Source organism: Hemitrygon akajei, chromosome 8 (genome assembly GCF_048418815.1).
Source record: "Hemitrygon akajei chromosome 8, sHemAka1.3, whole genome shotgun sequence".
Lineage (NCBI taxonomy): Eukaryota > Metazoa > Chordata > Chondrichthyes > Myliobatiformes > Dasyatidae > Hemitrygon > Hemitrygon akajei.
This window is the reverse complement of record NC_133131.1, coordinates 18777282-18795415: the sequence shown is the minus strand read 5'-3', so window position 1 is coordinate 18795415 and position 18134 is coordinate 18777282. Positions and strand designations below refer to the sequence as shown.

The 18134-nt window shown below is 38.8% G+C and overlaps 1 protein-coding gene across 1 annotated transcript in view; it reads right to left on the bottom strand.

The window, feature by feature from the left end:
• Positions 1-2689: 2689 nt before the first annotated feature.
• LOC140731693 (carboxypeptidase D-like) overlaps positions 2690-18134 on the bottom strand; it is a 67691-nt gene continuing 52246 nt past the window's right edge. Inside the window, exons 14-21 of the mRNA XM_073053376.1 lie at positions 17760-17895; positions 16969-17118; positions 10921-11016; positions 9329-9393; positions 8254-8385; positions 7835-8020; positions 6364-6466; positions 2690-5158 (exon numbers count right to left, since the gene is read on the bottom strand). Coding sequence (XP_072909477.1) covers positions 4932-5158; positions 6364-6466; positions 7835-8020; positions 8254-8385; positions 9329-9393; positions 10921-11016; positions 16969-17118; positions 17760-17895 — 1095 coding nt within the window. The 3' untranslated portion in view covers positions 2690-4931. The remainder of the gene's footprint in view (positions 5159-6363; positions 6467-7834; positions 8021-8253; positions 8386-9328; positions 9394-10920; positions 11017-16968; positions 17119-17759; positions 17896-18134) is intronic.

The window sequence follows — 18134 nt, the reverse complement described above, 5'->3', positions numbered from 1 at the left end:
GTTCGTTGTTTTGCTATTAAAGTATGACAGATTAAAATAAATGAAGCATTTAAGAAACGACACAAAAATTATGAATCAGTTAAAGTTGGGAAAACATTTCAAAATAGCATCCTTATTGTCACAAAGCATAAGAAATGTGCATATGACATTCTAAGCTTTGCTGTGTAGTTATAAAAATCAAGGGAAATAAATGAGAGATTGTGCAGATGCTGGGAATTCAGAGCAACACACACAAAATGCTGAAGGAACTCAGCAGGTCAGGCAGCATCTATGGAAATGAACAAACAGTTTACGTTTCCGGCCGACATCCTTCTTCACGACTGGAGAGGAAAAGGGTAGAGGGCAGAATAAAACAGTGGGCGTAAAATAACTAGCTGGAAGGTGTAAACATACTTTATTCTCAGTGAGACTGTTGCACTAATGATGACAACGACTTGTGATTTTTTTTTCTGCGACCCATGTACATAGAACTGGTTTCAATAGTTAATTCTAGTCCTATAGTTAGACTTGGCCAAGTTAGTAACCGAATTAATGACTCAGATGAATGTGCTGATGAATATACTGTTAATATTGCCATTGCAACATTTTTTAAACTGTTCAAAGACTCGGGCATATAATTCTGGAATTTCAGAACGCCATTGTCTGGATTGTTATTAGATCCAGTTACTAGCCGACAGATCTTTCATTTTTTCCCCTCAGTTCAGCTCCAGAAGAGACTGGAGAAAGTTGTGGACGCAGCTACATACATTGACACCTGTCTAGGCTTCTCGCCAGTCAGTTTGAATCGAAGATTCCACCTACCCATATATCTACTTACCTCTTCTCGCCGCCCCCAAAATCAGGCAGTAGATACAAAAGCATGAAACCATGTACCATAAGGCTCAAGGACAGGTTCTATCCTGCTGTTATAAGACTATTAGACAGTTCCCTAGTAAGATAAAATTGACTCCACCTTGCACCTCATTGTCTACCTGCAGGCATTCTCTATAACACTTTATTCTGCAGTCTTGTTTTATCTTGTACTACCTCAGTTACGACCTGTTGTAATAAATTGACCTCTATGAATGACATGCGAGACAAGTTTTCACTATACCCCTGTACATGTGACAATAATAAACCAATTTCCCTTTGGGTTCCTGAAAATTCTCAACATTGGTTGAAAATGCAGAATGAAAGAAATAAGTATCTGACAACAATTGATAAGAAATCATGTTTCTTTAGCTAATTTTAACATGCACTTGTAGATCTAAATGGTTTTCAGTGCTGTGATTTAGCCCAGATTTTAAGTATGATTTATTCTAATTTGTGCATGATCTTAACAATACATTGCAACCAAATTATTAATAACACAAATGATTAATAATGCTAGCATACAGGTTAATCTCATTACACAAATTTGACTGTTTGATCAGTATATAGTAATATGGGGATGACACTAAAATACCGTTAAATCATTAAATAATACCAAAGGCATCAGCGCCATTTCTGCTGATTTTGCTGCATTACTTCAAAGAACTTTTATGTTTGCATCAGAGGCCCAGATGAGATCTCTATTAACATTTCATTCAAAAGATAGCTACTCTCAAGCCCCACTGAATTAACAGTGAGACATCTCAACATTTTAGACATTTGTAGTATATTACACAGGAATGAAATAAACCTGGAGAACAAGCATGGACAGCAGTAACAAATTGTATAAACCAACTGATCTTCCCTTCCTAAAATTATACCAGTTGCACTCCAAGCATACATTTTAAAGGTTTATAGTAGTAATTATCTTCTTCAGGGTAGCTTCTGCCACAAAACACTATGCATGAAAAAAATGTAATTGTTTACTTTAGCAATAAATTTCATTTTTTATTCTCCACACAAATTAGAAAGATTTAAGTTCAATTAACTGATTTAGGCACCCAACAACAATCTACATTATCAACTGTTTGGGCCCCAGTTTCATTTGTCAGTTGAACAAATTGTTTTCATATCTTTAATAATCACAGATTCTTCATCCAGTTGCAAAATACTATTTTGTAATTTAAAATACATTATCTGGGGTGTCCAGGGAGGGGTCGCACCGCTGGTGAAGGGGCTTGTCGTGTCCGGTCTGGGGCACCAAAGATACTCAAAGCTTTCACCAATGGCTCCAAGTGGCTGTTTGCATGCGACAGTGACAAGAGCCAGTACACCGCTTTGACAGTGGAGTCAAACCAGGTGAGGGAGGCTGGAGGGTCTCATACCCCAGTGAGATAGCCTCATGCCTGTCCTTGCAAGCAAAGTTAGCTCCGGAGGACGGGGGTTGGGGTTGAGACATACAGTAAGATCCAAAGGCCAGGAAGGTGGTTTTGCAACACTCTGTGGATAGTGAAGGGCATGAGGAAGCACAGAAGTCGTCAAGGTTATCCACTGTAACCAAGGAAGTCCCCAGTTGTGTAAACCACTTGTCGCACTGGACCCGGACTTCCAAGGCAGAGAGAGTGGAGTTGCCCCTGTGCAATAGCTTTTCCGCTTTAAATTCTGAAAAAGATGCAAAGTTTGACATAGCAAACTGCATACATGTTTTGCACAAATTATATGCATATAACTGCAGAAACTGATCCCCTAGAAATTTAAAATTCAGTGGTACTTTGGTGTATTTAGTCACTGTAAAGCAGTAACTCTGATCACAGTTCCCTAACCAGTCAGAATAGGCAAGTTTTAAAGACAAAAATATATTTTATTTGTTATTTCAGTTTTGGAGATAGACTTCCCAACTGATGTTCAGCACACTATAAGAATGATTAGAGAATACAAAATAAAAAAGAAAGGAAATAAGAAACTATTCAAAATCAGGCTTGCTTCTTACTTAAATACAATGTTTCCATCTGGTTGCTTCTGACATACCCATCATAAAAGCTTATCTAAATACCACCATTGTTAAGACCATTAGGAACATAAGACATATGAGCAGAATTAGGCCATTCAGCCCATTTAGCTGTACATACCACCATAACAGCCATAAATTATGCTCAATAAAGCATTTATTTTCTGATGCCAAACCCTTTCACTGATATCCAGTGACATTACCACAAAGTGAATGCAATATGAAAATTTTAAGGCATCACAGTATATAACCAAATTCACAATATTGACTAAAGTCCTGTGCAAAATCGGTACAAATTAATGACAATGACAACATTTTGAAGTCTTCTTCCAAAACAGAGCTGGAAAACATCAGGTACAGCAAAACATTTCCCATGAACTCACTGATATACAACTATGAATCTGGTGTTTTTGGCAATGCTGTATTTTCGGTGATCATATACTGTATTTAGGCAAATCAGGCGTACATTCAGTGACACACACTGAAAACATTCACACAGACGTACACACACATCTGTACAGAGTTCGTTATTCTATATTCCTTCACCAAAATTCAATAACCTCTACATTATACTTTAAAAATTTACACCCAGATTTCAGATTATAAAAGTTATGAAAAAAATATGCTTCAAACAGCATACAACAGGACCACAAGTTCTCATTTTGCTCTCCAGTTACCACTTTCATCATGATTGAGCTTAAGCAATTTCCCCAACTCAAACAGTACATCATAATTGTATTTTTATATTAAAAGGCCACCTTCAAAAATTAAGTGCCCATTTTCTCTATTAAAGGTTATAATTGAAAATGAGGGTGCTCTGATTGTAAAATAATCCAGTGTGCATCAAGAAATCAATCCAACAGCAATGTTAAAGACACTATTTCCAGAAATGATTCATTTGATTTGCTTTCCCTTTATCTAACACGTGCAACTTAACAGTTGTTTGCAACATGCACAAAATGCTGGAGGAACTCAGATCAGGCAGGATCTATGGAAATGAATAAACAGTCAATACTTTGAGATGAGACCATTCTTCAGACTCGAAAGGAAGGGGGAGGGGAAGGAGGACAGCTAGAAGGTAATAGGTGAAGCCAGGTAGTAGGAATGGTAAAGGGCTAGAGAGAAAATTGAAAGGAGAGGAGAATGTATCGTAGAAGAAAGGAAAGAGGAGAAGTTTGGCTTTCAAGTGTTTTCTCTGGATAAAAACAGAGTCTAAAAACAAATGTAAAGAATATAGCAAGCACTTCTGACCACTGATTGTTGATGTCTTCTTATATTCAGTTATGAATTACATTACTATAAGCAACGTTAGTTTGATGGGAGTGAATTACAAATGAACCGTATACAATTAGAGTGGAGCAAAAATGTAAATATCCAAATCGTAAATTCTATTAACGTCAATTGGTAAAGAAGGCAAACACATACAGGAATGTTGCCTCCTTTACACTGTTGAAAACATTCATGCACAGCATTAAGCTGCAGTGCACTTTAGATTAAAATATGCTCAGCGTTTAAAAGTAGCATGTACTGTATAACCTGTATAAATTTTACAGCAAAGTGCAAAATTTCACTTTGTCCCCACCCCTTTATTTTCAAAAATTTATTTGTACAAAATATAGTGGAGTCCCCAAACGTCACTGTGAATGGTTGGAGGTTTATAAAGTAGATTGTGCATTAATGCGCTTGTATTTTATATATAAAAGGAAAAAAATCTACCGCACCTTTAACTATTGGCTGTCAGTTTAAAATTGTTATGGTAGGCAGAGGCTCAGATGGTAGATATGGTGCAACAACATTCTTTGTGTGGCTGACCTTCAACCATTTTAAACAAGCTAGCAGTCATATCAAGGTATGTGCAATTCTGAAGATGAATAAAAAAACTTGCATCATCTTGTAGCATCTACTTTTTCCAAAGGGACAACTAAGAATGTCAGAGAAATCACTTCAAGATTTCCACCCAGTGCCATGTGTAGTAGATCAGGCATATCCTCTTTTAAGGTAATGACGCATTAGTTGGTTTTACTTGGCAAAAAGATGAATATTACTATCAGACCAGCAGGGCTGGCTTGATACATTAATGTTTATTAACATACAGCGTGTCTTCATCACTATCAGTTTCATCTTGGAACTCGTTGCTGAGAAGAGATTTCTTTGAACCCATTGACATCATTCGGATCTCATCCTCATATTCATCTCGATGCTGCCTCAAACGATGAAAGCCATCCTTCTGGTGATTTGATTTGAAAGAGCAAACACACCAAACAATACAGGCAGTCACAATTATTGCTGACAGAGCTGCACCTAAAACGTAGAAATAAAAATTTTCCTTGGTTAACTTCATTCTTAATTTGTAGTGTAATATAATAAAATGTCAGACTGTCATTCGCATTCACTTGTAATAAATACTAACTGCTGTGGATATTCAAGTAGAAGCAATGTTCATGTATAAATGGACCATCATTAATGATTATGCATTCATTGAATTACAACCATTTTAATGTAATACTAAGCTGAAACATTTCAAAGGTTCACTTTATTGTCAACATATGCATGGACGACTCTGATGTCTTCTCCAGATAGCCATGAAATACAGGAAAACCATGGAGTTGTTGTAAAGCCATCAACATCCACCCCAACACCCTGCTCGCCGAAAAAAGTGATGACAGCATCAAACTCCCACTCCCTTCCTCACAAAAAAAGTGATGACAACATTAAGTCCTCAACTGCGTGCCTCGTAAAAAAAGTGACATTATCAACCCCTGACCCCCTTCCTCACAGAAAACAACAACACCCCCCTCTCACACATAAAAAATGAACAGATCGCCTACGCAGAAAGACAGTTGGACAGCTTGCGCAAGTTGCATTACATTTACGCTCCAAAATCTCTGTGATAAAGATTTGTTCTGCTAATTTGTCAACTTATAAGGGAATGCATGATAAAATCAGGAATTAAAAAGCCAAATTATAAATAACTATGTAATGCATGATCAAACAAAGTCAGTGCTATTTTAAAATATTTATGCTTAAGGTGAGGTGTAAAGGTTTATTAGACTTTAAGAGTGGGCTCTTCTTTGAATCTAAGTAGGAGTTTAAAATAATGAGATATGAACTTAAAACATAAGATTGTGAGGAGGCTTTACAAGGTGGATTTTGAAGAGTTTGAGGGTTTAGAACAAAGGGCACAGTCTCAGGATAAGGGAAAAGAAATTTCTTCCCTCAGGACTGTGGAATCTCAGTTGAGTACAGTCAAGAATAAGGATCTATATATCCTTGGACAAAAAAGTGAAGGAATTTGGGGATGTGAATATAGAATAAAAGGTACAATTACCCATGAACTTGCTGAATGATGGAGCAAGTCTGAGGTATTTTGTGATCCATTCTTGTTCCTATGTTCTCTATCTCACTGCTAAATGAACAAATTGCTTATTTCGACAGATTTCAAGATCAGTAAATAGATATGTTACTGCAAGCAATTTATAATACTGCAGCATTGCACCATTTCCTACCTGCTGTTGTTACCACCAGTTCTCTCGGCAGGCCAAACAATTTATTATCCAGCTCAACAGCTATTACCAAGTTGGTGGCAGCTTCATACGATGATACAAATACCTGAAGGCACAAAATAAAAAACAAAACTTTCCTTCATCATCTTCACTTTATGCAGCTTTGTAAATCCAGAAAGACACTCAAATGTCTGGGATAGAGAACTAAAGTAAATTATTTATATTGAGGAAAACATAAATACAGCATAAAAAATGAAAAGGGTAAAGATGAAGCAACCCATGCCTGCCTGGAGAAATTAGACAACATTCAGGCATAGGCCAATAAATAATGTGTGCCACAGAAGTGCCAGGCAGATGTGGGGCAGCACAGTAGTGTAGTGCTTAGTATATCACTTTACAGTGCCAGCTGTAAGATCCACATTCAGTTCTCACAGCAGCCTATAAAGGAGCTTGTACATTCTCCCCGTAACCGTATGGGTTTCCTCCAGGCATTGTGGTTGCCTCTCACATTCTGAAGTCATATGGTTAAGGTTAGTGAGTTGTGGGGACACAGAGTTTGATTTGATGCAAATGACACATTACACTGTATGTTTGGCATGTATGTATATGTATGTTTGTTACACATGTAACAAATATTGTGAAACACATGTTTCACATGTAACAAATAAAGCTGATCTTTAAATTTGTAATAACCATCTCTAACAAACCACCCTTGTGGCAAAGACCTTTACTATCAACACCTTAGAGGTAGTCATTGATCAGAAATTCAAATGGAGCAGCCACATTAATATAGGGCTAAGAGTAGGTCCAGGGCTGGGTACCTTGCAGTGAATGACTCACCACTGGGGAGCCCAAGGCCTTCTACCATTTGGCTTTCAAGAAACTCAACACCATTCAGAAAGAAGTCCACTCAATCCACCACTCAAAATTTACACTCCAAATCACTGGCACACAGTGCATGTAGTGCACACAATCTGCAAACTGCACTTTCTTGGGTCACTTCAAAAGTAACTCCCTAATCTGTGATTTCTAATTAATAAAGATAGAGGCAGCAGTAATGTGAAAACACCACTATCTTCAAGTTACTCTGTAACGATCCTCTGACTTGGAAATTTGCCACCTGTCCTTCACTGCTGCTGAGCTTAAATCTTAGAACTCCTTCACCTAATAGCAACTAGCAGTACCTTCTCCAGAAAGACTGAACAGTTCAAGGTGCTAATTTACCTCCATCTCTTTCAAGGGCAATAGGGAAGGACAAAAATGGCCTTGGCAGCAATGCCCAGATAACAGAAAATGAAGACATTTTGAAGGAAAAAAACTAAGGTTGCTTTGACCAATTTTGAGAAACATTTCTCTTTCCACAGATTCTGCCTGAGCTGCTGAGTGCTTCCAGCCGTATCAACTTAACTTTCGATTTTCAACATCTACAGTTTTTGTTTTCATGTAGAATTGGGTATAAACAAAACTACAAAACCTGTTTGCGCTGATGTTGGTATCCGTCCGCAAGTGCATCAATATCATGTGATCCTGGAGCCAGCAGAATGTGGAAATAGCCTGCCTCTGAAGTTGGAACTTTAACACCTTCATTCAGAATAATATCAGCATTTGGAATGGGATTTCCATCACGATCCGTAACCCTTCCACGCAAACCTTTATGAACCTGTCAGAAAGAACAGATTAGAACATAGTGTAAGTACTTTGAGTAGTACAAGGCAAACTGCAAAGAAGGTACTTAGGAAAGAGAAGGAAAAGCATTATGGCTAGATCTTTCTTTTTAAATAGGATTGATTTGCCCAAGTTCAAATGATTATTTTGATAGGGATCAGGGATAACATAACCTGTAGACATCTATCCAATGAGCAGTCTACCCAGGTTTTGATGCTAGAAGCTTACCTCAACAAGCATACCGAGAAGAGACTTCTTGTTATCACGCCATATTGCAGTAAGCTCTCTTGCTGATGGGAATTTACAGCAGCCTGTGTATACTGTGATCTCAGGACAGTGGCCATAGGTAACACTGAAATCCTAGCAGGACAAAAGACGAGAGAACTAGTTACTACAATTAAGAGCTAGTTTATAGATTAATACACAGTAAGAATGGTATTCATTTTATCCATTATTTGTGCCCTCTCCTCCACCTCCCCAATTTTTCCCCTTGGGGCAAAAGCTTTGCAATAACCAAACATACAGCCTTAAACTAACAAAAATAAGCATTGTGCAGCATCTAGTTTTAAGCTGCAGTTTGAACTTTTGCTCACATCCCAATTTCTACTTTGATTCTATTAATCAAGTGGTATAGCCATGTACAAAATTGAGGGGCTCAGGCAGTGTAGAAAACAACAAACCTTTCCTCCCATAGCAGAGGGATATGAAATCAGTGGGCATTGGTTAAAGGTGGTTTAGAGGGGATCAGAGGGAGAATTTTCACTGTACAGCGAGTGGCTGAAATGACATGCCTGACTGGGAGGGAGAGGCAGAGCCACTCAAACCATTTCCAAAGCATGTGAACACTCAAATCACCGAGGCAAAGCCAGCTATGGACTAAGCAATGAAAATGGAACTGAAACAGATGGATATCTGATGGCCACCAGCTCGTCAACCACACTGTACTGTATGACTCAATGCCACAAAGTACCAGCTACTCTTCTGAGAAAGTCTTTAGTTCATTACTTCAAAATGCTTAACACTGCACAACTTAGTATTCTGAAAACTAATCAAATTTAAGATTATTCTAATTTCATATTTGATCGTGTCTCAACAGCCACAATTTTATAATACTCAAACCACCATGAGAGGGCAGTATAGGAAAAGTACACAGTACCTGCTTTTGTTCAGCCAATCAAAGCTTAGTAGTTCAAAGCTGAACACGTGGCAAACTTTCAGTGAACGAGTTCTTTCTATACACGCATACACTTTGCAATTGCAAGCGATTTCCAGTCTTACTCAGTGCATGATGACAATTACTCACCTTCATACTGTGCATGTGACCATGCCACTGGGCACCACGTATAACACCGCCAGGGATGCTTTCATCTGTAACAGATTAAATCAGTGACAAACTGTAGATTCCAGGAAAGCCCAACAAATATGCTATCACATTCTGCAGTCATGACTTCCATATTCTTATTGATCGGGAATGAACATGAACAATTTTACTGCAGAAAGCTTATGCAAGATTGGACAAATATCCTAGAGACTATTTTGTATCTTTATAATACAATCCATGATCTCTGACTGCAGCAATACTTCCCCTTTCAATGAGATAGAAAAGGTATTAGTTTTTTTCCTTCCTTTACCGAAAGATCTTTCATCTTTCAAAGTTTAGTAATATTCCACATATTTGGAATCTGTAAAGATTCCCAATCTGACAGTGGTACTAATGCAAAGAAACCCAGCATACATTAACTTCTTCTGTCACAAGGGATGACATAATTTAATAGATGTCTCTGAATGAAACTGGAAAGTCAAAACTATTGTACCCAACTCAAATTTACATGTGGGTACAGCAACACAATTGGAAAATAATAACATTTTAATTCAAATCAGTCCACGTGTCTTGGACAGTTAATTTTATCCAAGCCTAACAAGACTGAAGTTCATGAAAATCAGTTTTTTTTTTGGAAATACGCAACTCAACTAGATAGCAATAACATTCCCTAGAGATAAAAATGCTGTAAATTAACCTTTCCTGTAGCATTCCAAATACAGTGGGGAGAAAGGCTTGAAATTTTAAATCAATGAAAGTTTATTTCTGTCCAAACAATATCAAACCCAATATATTAAATAAACGCTGATATTGTAACATGACTTGCAAACATCCGAGCATGAAATCAGACTGTAGTTTTGAGCTAATGTGGCTAATTTCAATGAGTAAGCAAAAACTAAATCTTCAATCAAATTATTTTTCCAAGCTATGTCCCTTAATATTTCATACTTCTGATATCCAAATAGCATTATTCATATCAAATAATAAATCACTTTGCATTACATTTTTCAAGCCCCAAAACAGACCGTCTTCTATTTCTCTGCAATGCCACTTGATATACTGAGTATTTCCAATGTTTTCCCACTGTCAGATTCTGAACCTGCATCATATTATATTTTGCTTGATCTAAAAAGTTACTTCTACCTCTACGTTGCAGTGACACAATGCATATTCCTGTATTTGAATCACATACTTTTTGCTTCAATTTTTAATGTAATAATTAATTTCATACTCCATTGTAGATTTCTTCTGATCCACTATGTCAGACTACAAACTGCAATTTGGAACCAGGAAAGGCTGCCAGGTTTACCAGAGAGAGCAGAACAGTTCTAATATTTTGTGGCCAAATCAAATAGGAAAAGAACAACCGAGGAAACACATTCTATTTGATTGTGATGTCAAAGACTTTCCATCCTATATAATGGAACAGCTGAAAGTATTGATCTAGGCTTACAAGGTACATGAATTTCAAACATTCATTATTTTTAAATAATTTCAATAAATATCTTCCATGGAGTCCCACCAAAAAATAACATTAGATATCTCACCAAGTTTAATTTCACTTTAATTCTTACCTGTGTTATTAGGACATCCTGGATGACCCAGATGCATCTTCGGGTGATTGTTAGAGTATACATTTGCCAGATATTTTAGGGTTTCCTCATTCTCCACTGTTGAAGAAAACAGACAACATCGTATTGAGTTCAAAGATTAATGCAACAGCATTTCACATCCACAGCATGCAACTGATATCAAAATTACTCTCACACTGCAGCATATTAGAATGACCTCACAAACTCTGCTGAAATTCTGTTCATAAATTGTGATTTATGAGGCACATCTGTAATGAGTTTTGGGAATGTACAAGATGATAGGTCTATTTTCTTCATGTTGCTTTTTCTACCTGACTATATTAAAATTTGAAAACAATGAAATATCAAGAAAACAATTAGCAAACATACCTAAATGAGAAATTGTTCAATTAAAAAATGAACACAAATGGCAAAAAATATAATCAACATGAAAAATAGTATTTGCATATTAAAGGCTTCAACCCCTTGGGAATTCAATACAGACTCTTCCACATGATATATTAATATTACATACAAAGAGTTTGATCTTTTTTTAAAATCACATTGAAGCAACAAATATGAAATTGACAATATTAATATGTTATAGGTCGGTGATCCCAATCTTCATTCAGGTTTCAGTTTAATTGGGGGGGAAAAGAACAATCATCTCCTTGTTCCATAATTTTTTTTAAAGTCAGCTGTTACCCCTTCTTCCATTAGTTTCTCCAAAAGTGATGCTTACTCTTGTCCCTTCAATGAATTCAACAGCTTGATACGTTATAAGGATTATATGAGCTTTGACTAGCATGCAACATGATCATTTCAACACTACATCTCCATTGCCTGGTCCAGTTAATAATTAGTTTCACATTTCAAACTGACTGAAAATTGGGTTTGTTTTTTCTACTTTTAATTCCATAACAGCCTTACCTTTGGTAGTGGTCTGAAAATGATCTCCATTTGAATTTTGAACCCTGTCATTTCACTTCCTCCAGATAAAACATCAAAAATAAAAGCTGAAATCACTGTGGCTTATGTTTAAATCCTCCAAGAGGACCACAACCTTGTCATAGGATCTGGAGGCTCGCGTACCTCATGACTCTGTCAAGGCCTTGTGTTTTGGCTCTCGGTAGGGTCATCCGTGCTAAACAGGTCAAAAGCCAGAGGCCAGACCAGAAGTGGACCACCGGTCATCCAGGTTCAGGGTTCAGCTCAGGGCGAACAACCCTGATTGGTCAAAAACAACTACGGTCCACTGACTGAGCAGAAAAAGGCAGCAGATTGTGGCAGCTTAGCGAGAAGTTGGTGAGTAGAGGATTTCACTCGGGTCCATTGATTAGCAAGAGTAAATTAAAGGAAGGCAGGGGCATGCACAACAGCCATAGTCAGAGTGGTGAGGCTTTAGCTCTTCGAGGCTTATCAAAGAAAGCAAAAAAAACCTCTAGGTAAATTGTTTCTTCCTTCTTTACACCTGCTCAGTTAGGATAGTAGTGATGCCAGGCAGGATAGCTGAATGCTTCTCTTGCAGAACGTGGGAAGGCAGGGAGTCCTCCAGTGACCCTGACGACAGCAATTGCGAGAAGTGCATCCAGCTGCAGCTTCTCAAAATCCACATTAAGGAGCTGGAGCTGGAACTGGATGAACTCCAGATCATTTGGGAGGCTGAAGGTGGGATAGATATGACATATAGAGGGGTAGTTACACCCAAGGAGCAAGACATCGGAAACTGGGTGACGGTCAGGAAGGGGAAAGGGGAAAGAAGATTAAAAAGCCAGTGCATACTACCTCTCAACAAGAGGTATACCACTATGGCTACTGTTGGGTAGGGGTAGAGAATGACCTAACAGAGGGAAGTCATGGCAGTTGGGTCTCCAGCACTGTCTACAGCTGTGACACAGAAGGCGAAGGGGGAGAAAAGACGTGCTGTGGTGATATGGGATTCATTTGCTTGGGGAAGAGAGAGGAGGTTCTGTGGACGAGAATGAGATTACTGGATGGAATGTTGTTACCCAGGTGCCAGGGTCCGGGACATCACAAATTGAGTGCTCAGCATTCTTAAGTGGGAGGGTGAACAACCAGAGGTTGTGGTCCATGTAGGTACCAATGACATGGGTAGGACGGGTGATCAAAAGGTTGAGCATGGTGTGACTAGGGTCCCAAGCTGCGTATGTTTCAATATCGTAGAAGATTAGAATCAGACATACTTTATTGATCCCGAGGGAAATTTGGTTTCGTTACAGTTGCGCCAACCAAAAGTAGTGTAGAAATATAGCAATATAAAACCATAAATAATTAAATAATAATAAGTAAACTATTCGAAGTGGAAATAAGTCCAGGAACAGCCTATTGGTTCAGGGTGTCTGACACTCTGAGGGAGGAGTTGTAAAGTTTGATGGCCACAGGCAAGAATGACTTCCTATGACGCTCAGTGTTGCATCTCGGTGGAATGAGTCTCTGGCTGAATGTACTCATGTGCCTAACCAGTACATTATGGAGTGGATGGGAGACATTGTCCAAGATGGCATGCAACTTGGACAGCATCCTCTTTTCAGACACCACCGTCAGAGAGTCCAGTTCCACCCCCACAACATCACTGGCCTTACAAATGAGTTTGTTGATTCTGTTGGTGTCTGTTACCCTCAGCCTGCTGCCCCAGCACACAACAACAAACATGATAGCACTGGCCACCACAGACTCGTAGAAAATCCTCAGATGAGCTTGGGACAAGGATCAACACCCAGAATTATGACGTTGTAGTGGCTGCAGGAGGGGCAGGGTGGCAGCTCAATATTCTGGAGTTCTGTTGTTTTAGACAAGACAGAGCAGAGGATAAAAGGAGGTGGGGTGGCATTACTGGTCAGGGAAAGTGTCATGGCAATGCTCCATCAGGATAGGCTGAAGAATCTGTCTTGTGAGGCGGTATGGATGGAATTGGAAATAAGAAAGGAATGATCACATTAATGGGGCTATATTACAGACCACCCAACAGTCTGAGGGATTCAGAGGAACAAATTTGCAGAGAGATTGCAGGAAACAAATACGGTAGGTAAGAAACAAGTAGGTAATTTTAACATTCCAACTACTGACTGGGAATCCCATACTGTAAAAGGACTAGATGGGATACAGTTTGTCAAATGCGTTTAGTAAAGTTTCCTTCATTAGTAAGTCCCATCTAGAGAACTTGTGATATTGGATCTGCTATTAGGCAATGAGAAGGCAGGTGACAGAAGTTTGTATAGGGGAATACATTGCATCCAGTGACCACAAAACCATTAATTTCAAAGTAAATATGCAAAAAGATAGGTCTGAACCGTATGTTGAGATTCTAAATTGGAGAAAAGCAATGTTTGACGGTATCAGAAAGGTTATAGCAAGTGCGGATTGAGACAGGCTGATTTCCGGCAAAGGTGTACTTGGTAAGTGGGAGGTCTTCAAAAACAAAATTGAGAGTACAATACTTGTATTCCTGTCAGAATAAAAGGTAAAGATGACAAGTGTAGGGATCCTTGGTTTTCAAGATATATTGAGGATATATTTCAAGATATATTTAAGAGAAAAAAGGAGCTACACAGCAAGTATAGGCAAGCAGGAACAAATGAGGTGCTCATGGAGTATAAGAAATGCAAAAGGACACTTAAGAAAGAAACCAGGAAGGTTAAGAGAAGGCATAACGTTGTTCTAGCAGACAAGATGAAGGAGAATCTGAAGGGATTCCACAGATACAGTATGTTAAGAGCAAAAGGATTGCAAGGGACAAAACTGGTCCTCTAGAAGACCAGAATCATGTATGAAGCCAGAACAGATTGGGGGAGATCTTAAATGAATTCTTTGCATCTGCATTTACTCAAGAGACAGACACCAAGTCTACAGAAGTGAAGCAAAGCCACATCAACTTCATGGACCCTGTACAGATAACAGAGGAGGAGGTGCTTGCTATCCTGAGGCATGTCAAGGTGGATAAATTCCTAGGGTCTGACCGAGTGTTCCCTCAGACCCCACCTGAAGCAAGTGCAGAAATTGCCGGGGCCCTAGCAGAGGTATTTAAATCCTTAGCAATAAGGGAGCTACTAGACAATTGGAGGATAGCCAAAGTTGCTCCACTGTTTAAAAAAAGGCTCTAAATATAAACCAAGAAATTATAGGCCAGTGAGTCTGATGTCAGTTGTGGGAAAGTTATTGGAATGTATTTCCTCCCTAGTTCTGTGGGTTCTAAAGTGGCTGATTAAACTACTGTTGGACCTGGAGATTTTGACCATGGGTGGGCATGTTGAGCAGTTTGAAGGTTCCATCCACTTTCCACCATTCACTTCTGCTTTAGGGAACACTCAAAACCTGGACTCAAGGTAGGGTTTTTCTACTACATGTGGGCATGGAACAGAAATTCCAGAAGATTGTTGGGAGCTGCATTTATTTTTCCTCTCAACAGGTGGTTATGAGAACATCTTTGCATCTTAGATAGCAAGAAACCTTCTCTCTCACCCTCACAATAAAGGCCAATAAAATCAGAGGGAATAGGTTAAAGGTAAAACATAAATGGTGTAGAGGGATGAGGAAGAATTTTCACTGCACTTTGAATGACTGGAAAGCCATACCAAAGTGGGTGACTAACAAATCAACAGGCATAACTGTGGACCATGTGAGAGCTTGCATCTATTCCTGTGAAGTGAGGACTGCACAATTTCTGCCAATCAGATCGGGGGGGGGGGGGGGGGGAAACTAAATGGGTCTTTGTTCAAGAAAGAAATGGAATGCCCTCAGATCTTCCTAATGGAGGTGGAAGTGTATAGATCAGGACAGGCCTGGCAAACACAAGCCAGGAAATTTGGAAGCTATCAACATTTTAGAGTGCATGAGAGATGTCCTACATGCAAGTGCTATGGGACAGGACAAGCGGTGTCCAGAGATGAGAGGATTCCCAGATGTTATTTATTATTTTTGTTAATATATTTGTGATATTACTGTGTGTAAGTTGTATGTACTGTGCTGTGCACCTTGGTATGGAGGAACATAGCTTCATTTGACAGTTACATAGGTGTATGGTTGAAAGACAATAAACCTGATGAAGAAATTAATTAGTGGGGGGCAAAAGCAATCAAAAACAGTGGGCCTACCAGGGCATGGGCAATCTAAGTTTGGAAATGGATGACTTTGAATATGATAAGATCTGTAAGAAAGCTGGTGTCTAACCTCTGCAAAGCCAAAGTCAGTATGCCAGACTACAATGGCACCCCATCCACCCTTCTTTTTCTGTTGGTTTTATGTTGATGTCAAGAATGATCTGAAGTCAGTAGGGTGTTGCTCATTCGAAGAGGGTGAGGTTAGTGAGGGGACTGGAGAAGTCAAGGTGGTCAGTATAACTGCAACTGGAAATGACAAGGTCAACAGGATAAATGGATATAAGGGGGAATGGTGAAGATAGGAGGAATAGTCACAGCAACATGAGGATTCCTAGCCCAAAAAGTAGGCAAAGAAATTTAGAAGATGTGTAGCTCACATGGTTGATGGTTGGGTTGAGTTGTTCTCCAATCTTGGCAATTTACTGGCAAAGAAACTGGGGAAAAAAGTTTGACATTGGAATTCATTAAGATATGGGCATAAGGGTACAAAGGTGAAGATTCTGAGGACTGTGAGGACTGACCACTCATTGTTGGAGAGGAGGTCAGGAAGGAACGCAAGGACATCGCAGGGATTGATGTTGGAGTGAGACGAGGGGTCAGAGGAGGAAGAACAGAGAAAGCTGGGGAGAGGGGGATGAGAAGTGGAGAGAGGTGTAAGGAGGGAGAATATTGCAGGTTAGTCTTGCAAACAACGTGGCTTGGTGAAAAGAACTGACAGCAATTAGCATCAAATGCTGGGATGGTGATTGGGCTACCTCACCATGTAACTCCTCCCCCCGTTCCCCACCAATCTTGTTCTCACCTGACATCCATGATAACATAACTAGCAAATGTCACATCATAGTGATTAAACAAATAAGCCACTGGTAATACTTCTGACAACATTAGGCTGGAGAAGTTAATATTCAACTGTGGCTGTAATGTAGATACATACCTGTTTGTACAGGTTTATCATAAGGATATGTGGCTAGGAGAGAGCCACCGTCTAAAACAACAGACAGTGTAAAACCTTGGTTGAGGATCAGGTTCTGGATAATGTCCCTGGTCTCAGGCTGCATCTTTGCTAATTCCTCTGATGAGTTCCCTGGTAAAACACAAGGTTACTGCTTATTGTATTTACCATCTGGGCTTCAAGAACTGCTCTCAAGCAAAACTCATTCTTTCTATTCAGCTTACAAAAAACATGAAGATTGACACCAGCATTCTGAGAATGTGAAAACTACATTTATCATTCAATTGACATACATATCACTTAATTTTAAATGAGTCAAATTATGATTACACTTAACTAGCCAAATTATGACTGATTTCTGGCATTAAATCCCCATGCTTATAAAATGACCCCAGAAATGTGCTTTTGGAGCAAGTTTATTGCTCAAAATTATTTGTGGTCAAAATAAATATTTAAAACCTTTTACTGGATATAATGTAAACACAATTCAAAATCCATCTTTTATACCTTCTTGTCCATTTTAGCACAAGAATAAGGAGGTTAAATTCATGCTTATATATATTGTTGAAACAACAGAAGTCAGGACAGAGAGGGTTTCAACACAGGCCTAAGGTGAATTAACCAGAACAACACAGATATGAACTATGCTCCCAATGGACATTTCTGCTCTCAAATATAAATAATAAAAATGAAAACTTCTGGAGAATGTACATTTTAATGATAGAGCTCTGGATCGGCGATTCAAATTGAACTTAATTGTTCTAAGAGGTTACCTGTAAAATCACTGTCGAGGTCTTTGCCATGTACGTTAGTTTGCCCGACTCTAGACATACACTGTCCCTCTTGTGCAATTTCTCTACCGTCAGGATTCACTGACGGTACAATCACAATCTTTGTTTCCTTAATCAACTGGGGGTTTAAAAAAAAGGTTTAAGTTTAGTTTTCAGTTCAAGGTTTGTTCTCTAACAATTAAGTACAAAGCTTAAAGTATGCAGCAGGATAGCATAGTGGCTAGCATAACACAATTACAGCACTAATGACCTAGGTTCAATTCCGCCACTGTAAGGAGTTTATATGTTCTTCCCATGATCAGCTCTGGGTGCCCTGGCTTCCTCTCATTCCAAACATGTATGGGTTAATGGGTCACA